The sequence below is a fragment of the Triticum dicoccoides genome, chromosome 6B (genome assembly GCF_002162155.2).
Source record: "Triticum dicoccoides isolate Atlit2015 ecotype Zavitan chromosome 6B, WEW_v2.0, whole genome shotgun sequence".
Classification (NCBI taxonomy): Eukaryota; Viridiplantae; Streptophyta; class Magnoliopsida; order Poales; family Poaceae; genus Triticum; species Triticum dicoccoides.
The window spans coordinates 236,472,515-236,480,630 of record NC_041391.1 but is presented as its reverse complement, the minus strand read 5'-3'; the positions used below and the strand labels follow the sequence as shown (position 1 = coordinate 236,480,630).

The 8,116-nt window shown below is 45.5% G+C and overlaps 1 protein-coding gene across 1 annotated transcript; it reads left to right on the top strand.

Annotated features, from left to right (window-relative positions):
* Positions 1-1,499: 1,499 nt before the first annotated feature.
* LOC119322623 (MLO-like protein 1) lies at positions 1,500-5,594 on the top strand. Its single transcript, XM_037596110.1, has 13 exons — positions 1,500-1,664; positions 1,828-1,885; positions 2,210-2,364; positions 2,610-2,726; positions 2,825-2,926; positions 3,595-3,669; positions 3,772-3,860; positions 3,942-3,991; positions 4,227-4,267; positions 4,365-4,574; positions 4,672-4,739; positions 4,820-4,880; positions 4,960-5,594. Exons 1-13 carry the CDS (start codon positions 1,542-1,544, stop codon positions 5,299-5,301), a joined length of 1,491 nt encoding a protein of 496 aa, XP_037452007.1. The 5' UTR covers positions 1,500-1,541; the 3' UTR covers positions 5,302-5,594.
* Positions 5,595-8,116: the final 2,522 nt, after the last annotated feature.

The window sequence follows — 8,116 nt, the reverse complement described above, 5'->3', positions numbered from 1 at the left end:
CATCAGGATGAGTCTCACTTGCTAACCCGTGAGACCTGATCTTATAGAATTCTTTTCCGTGAGCAGACTACAAGGATTTTAAATCTTTGCTTTCATAACTTGGTGTTTCCTTCAATTTTGTTTCATACTTGCTTTTGAAATTTGATTTTTTATGAAAAATAAATTCAAACTCATCTTTTATAAGAGAAATTATCTTAAAACACATATTAAGAATTGCACTCTTGTTGTTAAGTACGCATGAATATGTCTCTATGTGCAACTGTGACGTTTAAAGATCTATAGGAGGGACCAGGGAACCATGTAGAGTGAAGGGATGAGCAGTCGATTTGCATATACCGACATGACAATCACATATGTGGAGCAAAGAGGATAGAATTCTTGACCCGTCACTCAAGATTTGCTGGTTATGGATATGCTCTAGAAAAATTGTTCACACGGGTTGTGTCCTAGAAAATCTGCTCTAGGCAGGGGTGTGTCATTTTCACTAGTTGAACATCAAAATCTTAGCTGAAAAGAACCTTTTGCATTTAGCTTCTCATTTTTTTTGTATATCGGCAACATTCACCTTACTCTTGTGAGCTCTTTCGAACCGGTAAATCTTAAAATTGACGAAGTCTCCACACGCATCTCGTAATCAACGAGAGCTTCGTCTCCCACTAAAGAAACATTGTCGAAAAGTCTGAAATGAATTCAAAATATATGATTTCGTATTAAATATAATAAACATAGATGAGTAACCATTTAAGCTATGCTCACTTCGCTATATCAGCAACATTTTGGAAAGCTCAACAAATAAAACCAGTTCAACTCTGTAATCTTAAAAACCAACCAGATCCAAACTGTAGGCAACTAATCCAATCGAAACATATAATAATGCAAGAATTATCACAAATCCACTCTTCCTGCCTCATAATATAAGAGCGTTAACGCTATATTTTGGGATGGTTTTGATGATCTGACGTACCCAAACACAACGTCAGAGGAGCCACAAAAATCGTGGACGGGTCATCTATCACCACCAAGGCGATTCCCGTCCAAACATTTTGATACCTGACGGGACACGTGCGCGCATCGTTTCATTCTTGCGTTCCCGATAGGTCCACCGTCCACGTCGGTACAGCCCACTGGGCCCCCAAACAGAGTCCATTGCACGCCAACAAATTTTTTTTCCTTGGCATCTTCTTCCTGCTGTCGCCGTCGAAGCGCCCGAAAGGGACCGGCCGCTCACGAGTTCCACAGGCGGGAACAAAACTCGAAAGGGAAGCGGGGCCTGGCTCCTCGCGGGGGACGACAGCGACGGGAGTCGAGAGGCCGTGGCCACGGTCACGTGCGGCGTCCAGCCCGCGCCGCGCCGGGACAAAGGGCGCTCGCGGGACCCCCGGGGGCGCTGTCCCCGCCGCAGGACCGGCCCGTGGCGCAGGTCGCTTCTGCAGTGCCGTGATGCCCCACCACCGGCGTGCCTGCCTCCTCCTATATCAGCCACATGGTGCGGGTAGCGGCTTCGGCTCGGCAAGGCGGGAGAGGAGGAGGAGGAGGAGGAGATGGGGCAGGAGGAGGAGGCGCAGTCGCTGGCGCTCACGCCGACGTGGGTGGTCGCCTCCGTCTGCCTCGTCATCGTCGCCATCTCCCTCGCCGCCGAGCGCCTGCTCCACCGCCTCGGCAAGGCACAGCGCCCCCCTACCTACCTATCTGCTTCGCATTCCTGTTATAGTCTCTGTTACGTTTGTAAAGCATATTTAGTCTGCTTCCTGTTCCGCGTATGCGCAAATTTTGTATTTTGATTGAAGTTTTCGATGATATGCTAATAAGAAACCTTTCTTTCTGCAGGTGCTCAAATTCAATGGACAAGAAGCACTATTCTCAGCCCTGCAGAGAGTCAAAGAAGGTAGCATTATCCTCGGATTTAGTTAGATTGCTGCATAACTTCTTTTTTATCTGTTCGATATCACGGCAAATGTTTACCTCAATTATCTCAAGCACCGTGGCTAATAGAACCTGAAGGTACAGTTCTTCTGATGATCTGTATATGTGCTAGTCGTTTCCTGTTTAAAATTGCGCTGAACTGATTGTAATCAATATGGAGAGTAACATCAGATACCAACCAACAAAAGTTTCCACGCACAAATCAGAATGTCTCGTACCAGTTCATTCTTGCCGTATAAAACTGTTTGTTCGTCTTGCCTAATCTATTTGCTGGTTACTTGTGCAGAGTTGATGATTCTGGGTTTCATTTCCTTCCTACTAAGCGTCTGTCAAAATCTCATCAACCGCATTTGCATCCCCGAGAGCGCTGCACGTATCATGCTTCCATGCATTGAAGAGTCCAAAGCCAGAGAAGATGCTGCCACATTCTGCAAGAGAAAGGTAGACCATGAACTGTGAAGATAGTGCTGGCATCAAATTTAGTGCCGTTCATTATTAACTAAATATCTGACTCTAGCTTCAGTGTCTTCTGTTTTCCTTTGATAGCAGCGTTGATGTAGTATTCTTAGTAGCAAAACATAATTACTTCTGTTTAATGCTAATTGCTAGACATTGCCAGTCCCAAGAATCGCAAAGGATATTTACCAGATTGGTCATTCTGAAACATTATTCCTGCCCTTATGCAGGGTGAAGTTCCCATGCTATCTGAAGAGGCTCTGCATCAGCTGCACATCTTTATCTTTGTACTTGGTGTGGTGCATGTTTTGTTCTGTGTTACAACGCTGTTACTTGGTGGAGCTAAGGTATAACTAATTAACTATTAATTATTATTACTGGGGCTGAATACGTGTTTCATGTGACATGATAGTGAAGGTAACACATTTAGGTTAAGCTCTTGTAGATGAGAACGTGGAATAAATGGGAGAAAGAAATTCAACAAGGAAGAATCAAGGAGCGTGAAAAGACGCCAGGCTGGATGAAACCATCTGCTGTAAGATGGATTGTAAGTAATATAACCCTCTTATTATGCATTTATGCTTCTCTTTTGTTATAAAGTCAATTTTAAATCCTTAATTCGTAATACGAATGACAATGGCATGAGAATTATTTGAGTTTACCCAAGTAAAATGAAGCTGCTTTTTTGAGTGGTTATCAATTTATTTTCGCAAGAGAGAAAGTGCTATCAAATCATATTTTTACATCTTAAACACCATGGCTGCATATATGAAATTAAACAGGGGAAGGCATCAGTAAATTACTGAATATTCAGTTTGTGGTCAAATTGTTATTTCAAAAAGTGAGTAGAACACTTGAAGATGGTTCATTGTCAGCTAAGGATAACAATGATAGGGAAAGCTATTATGACATGAAGATACTTTGATGGCATGTGCATGAAGTGCAGTGCAGTGTTCCACTTCTTTTTGTTATTTCAGGCCCCTCTGCAACAAGGCAATATCATGACTAAACCAAACACTAATATAGCCTTAACTACAATGATCTGACCACAGTAAAACATTTGTTATGGCTGAGTATCATAGCTTCTGCATAGTTATTGCAATATTTCTGTGCTATATGAGGCATTCTTTAAGTAAAATTTCCCCGAATTCAAATTGCGAACTCGGTATATTATATGTATGATGATTCCAAAGGTTTATTCACATATGATTTCAGATTGCATTCTTCAAGCAGTTTTATAATTCTGTCGGTAAACCAGATTATCAAGTACTCAGATCAGCTTTTGTTCTGGTAAGATACTAAGATGTACTGTTCAGTGACTTCTGCACAATCATGAGTGTCCTGGTTTTCCTAGTGAACTAACAAGGATACTGGCCATTTCCCCCCTCCCAGCGGCACTACCCAAATCGCCCAGACTTTGATTTCCACAAGTACATGGTTCGTGCCCTCGAGCATGACTTCAAAGAAGTAGTTGGAATCAGGTTAGTATTGGGTAAAGTTCCTACTTGGATTGCTTAAATAAAATTTGTTTGGTTTACCTAATGATGCTCACATGCATGCAGCTGGTACCTATGGCTTTTCGTTATCGTCTTCCTGCTGCTGAATATAAATGGTAACTCCTAAAGTCCCTTCGTATATTTGTTTGCCCGAAGATATACTGATCCTAAGAGAACAATACGATTTAGACTTGTAACCATGTTTACGATCTGTCATTTCTGTCACCACAAGTTATGCTACTTGGTTAGAACAATTCGGGATCGCAGTAACAAGTAGTTTGTGTTGGAATTGTTTGAACTAGCATGTTTTTTTCTCTCTCACTGTTAATGTTTGATCTACTGTCAATGCAGGGTGGCACACTTACTTCTGGCTGTCTTTCTTGCCCTTGATTGTAAGTACCTTAACAACTCCATGTCACTCTAGTAAATACATTCTCCAGTTACCTCCATGGAGGAGTTTCTTACTGCTCGGGGTAAATAAACTTGCAGCTTCTGCTTATTGTTGGCACTAAGCTGGAGCACATCAGCACTCGATTGGCTCAAGAAGCAGCGGAGTGTTCCGATGAAGCATCAGGAAACCCCTGGACGAAGCCATGCAAGGAGCACTTTTGGTTTAGCCATCCTAGGGCTGTCCTCCATCTGATCCATTTCATCTTGTTCCAGAACTCGTTTGAGATGGCATTTTTCTTCTGGGTCTTGGTATGTCCTGAAATTACTGCCTGCCTTTAGTCTGCAAGTCTGTACTAAATGCATACAATTAGAGAAGCATGGGGATATCTGACTGGTACTTTTGCAGGCAACATATGGGTTCGATTCATGCATCATGGAGAACAGATCATATGCCATCCCCAGACTTGCTATTGGGTTCGTACAAAACCTCACTATCTTTTTCCCGTTAGCTACGGCAACTAACGGACAATTCTGTTTCTGTGTCAAATATTCAGCATCATCGTTCAGGTGCTCTGCAGCTACAGCACCCTGCCGCTGTACGCCATTGTCACCCACGTAAGCTCTCGTTCCACCATTACTTTCACCAAGAACACTGCTTGATTGCTTAGCTAGTATGGATGGTCGATCATATCAGATGGGCGGCGACATCAAGCTGCAGGCGTTCGGCGAGCACGTACACGTGTCCGTGCACAGCTGGGCGACGGACGTGAAGAAGAAGGCGACGTCGCTGCCGGCCCATCCGCACCCGCACCAGCACCCGCACTCGCACCTCCGGATCCCGTTTCTCAACAAGAAGCGGCACAGCGGACGTGGCCCTGCAACCGAGGAGGCTGCAGCCGCGGCGAGGGCGACGGAGCAGCGCGCTGGAAGCTCCAGCTCTCCCACCGCACCGCCGCAGCAGCGGGCCGACGACCTAGAGGAGATCGTGACGACCACGGAGGAGGACCATCGTCGTCGCAACGCCAGTTTCTCGTAGCTGCGTACATGCTCGCGTTACTAAGTCCTAACGGTAGGCCGGGCGCATGGGCCGCGTCTCGCTGTCGACGTTGTCGTCGTCATCCGGCAGGCCCCAGGCCGAAGCCACCGCCGACGTCGTCATCGTTGGCGTTCTAAGCAGACTAGCTATGACATGTTCTACTGGACCGTCGCGCGATCTCAACACTTTGAAACTTTGACAATATAATATCGCCTCTTATTACCTTAATTAACTCTTATGTACCGTATTTCTGAGCAGTATATTTGCTCCTATCATGATTTTTTCTTCTAAAATAAGCATTTCTGAGCAGAATATTTGCTCCTATCATGTTTTATCTCTTCTAAAATAAGCACAAGCATGCGGATCAAATATTGAAAGAAGAGAGGGTAAAGAAACCCATCCGCGGTTGTGCAGTCCGGGCACAAGGTCCTACAAACGAACTAAGGGCATCTCTAAAGGAGACCGGCGAATAGCTCCGGTGTATGTCCGTCTTTATGTCCTCAGGTGGTCCGCGAACATGAAGCGAGAGAGAGTTATCCAATCCTTTTCACAAATTAATTCTTATTTGTCCGGTTGGAGGAGAGAGAGGAGAGGGGACTATGCATGTGCAAAGAGAGAAAAGAGAGGAGGGCCACGTGGTGGCTTTTTGTTGGTTAAGTGGATGTCAGACACTGGTATAGCTCTCCCATGTTTGTCTTGGTTTTGTCGGAAAACGGACTTTCGGACCACTTCGCGAACCGATGGAGTCTCCATTGAATGACAAAAGTTGCCACAAGCGGTCTAGACATCACAACCCAGACAAGTGGTCTAGACATCACAATCCATACATGTACGAGAGCTTTGAGGGTCTCCCCTGGAGATGCCTTAACTACTGGGCACAGCCGCACAAGGTCCTACAAACGAACTAACTGCCAGCTACGACTCCGCCTGCACATCTAAAAGAGAGCTTCAAATCGGTATGAATTAATCCGGCCATTTGCCAAGTCTTTCCTTCCTCGAAAATCCTACCAAGAACGAGGATGGAGAAATATTGTTAAAGACAATGGCGTTTTCATGCTTCCAAATCTCCCAAGCAAGGATGACCACCACAAATGGAGAAACATTGTTAAAGACAATGGCATTTTGATGCTTCCAAATCTCCCATAGCACCAAGATTACGAGGGTGTGGAAGTCATTTCGTCGGTGAGATCGTGGCATGTGGAAGGTACACCAAGGGCGCGTTTAGTAGAATGCATAGATTTTGGGCACTTTACATCTGTAGCCCGACTCAACCTTACTGAGTGAAAACGGGCGTAAAAAACACATGTTCTGTTTGTTTGCCTGCCCTCCTTCCAGCATGGCTTAGCAGAAACGCACGCATGGTATTTGTTTGCAGTTCTGTTCTAGGCAGATGCGGAGTGTTGGTGTTTGGTTACATGCAACACATGATGCAACACATGTCTGGTAATCTTTTGTTGGAGTGGCTGATACGTCTCCAACGTATCTACTTTTTCAAACACTTTTGCCCTTATTTTGGACTCTAACTTGCATGATTTGAATGAAACTAACCCGGATTGACGCTGTTTTCAGCAGAACTGTCGTGATGTTGTTTTATGTGTAGAAAGCAAAAGTTCTCGGAATGTCCTGAAAATTCACGGAGGGACTTTTTGGAAAATATAAAATATATTGGCGAAAGAATCAAGACCAGGGGGCCCACGCCCTGTCCACGAGGGTGGGGGCGCGCCCCCTCCCCCTCATGGGCCCCCTGGACCTCCACCAACCTCAACTCTTGTGACGCCTGGATAATCATGCTACAATAATCTCACGTTAATGGTGCCATGTCACCTCGGTCACTGTAGTTAATCTCGGGTTGATTCGAAAACGTTTCAAATTCAAATTCAAATTAATGTCAAACGACAAAGTTTTCAAAATATTAAAAACTAAAATGTTCGGGTGGTGCCAAATAATGCACAGGTAATTATGGTGCAGAAACCACACTTTTATAAAATGTTTAAATATTCTAAAATGAATAAAACAGTAGCTAAATCAATTAAATAAATGCCTTTTTGAATTTTATAAAATACTAAACTATTTTGTTTAGGGGTCAAACTTTTTGTGACAGTAGTTGGAATTGTAACTCTATTTTAGGTGTGGGTTTTACTTTTTATAAAACTACAAGGTATTGAAGAAATAAAAGAAATTAGAAAAGAAAAAGTACAAATAAAACAAAAGGAAAGAAAAACCAAACCCCTCTTCCCCCTGGGCCGTTCGGCCTAACCAGGCATCCAGGCCACCAGGCTCAGTCGACGAGCTCCCCATCTTCGACCCCTGTTCATCAGGGGAGTGCTGGCCATTGCTCGTGCGTCCATGGACGGATCGTCCACGCGCCGTGCAACCATGGCTCCTCGACGGTCTATATGATCCCCCTCGACACGTTGATGAACCCTAGCTCTCCTTTTTCCCCTCCCCTGTGCCGCTTTCGTCCCCGCAACCCTTGGCCGAACCTACCTCGCCATGGCCTCCGACATCCACGCGCCCACCGAGCTCCTCGTGCCCAGCCACCTCGTCCGCGAGCTTCGTCGACGTCCACTCCTTCGCCTACGTCCACCAGTTGGATCCGAGAGCCCCTGGATCGCAGGGATCGACGTCGTCTTCAACCTCCAGCCACCGCGACGCCATCGACGAATCCGCCGCCGTCTCGCTCCACCAGGCCTCCCCCGAGCCCACGCTAGCACAACTACATGCTCGCTGTGAGCCCCTCTTCCTTTCCCCTCTGCTTCCCCCTCGGATTCATGCCGTATCACCGGCGTCCGCGAGCACTGAACTTCACCGTCCG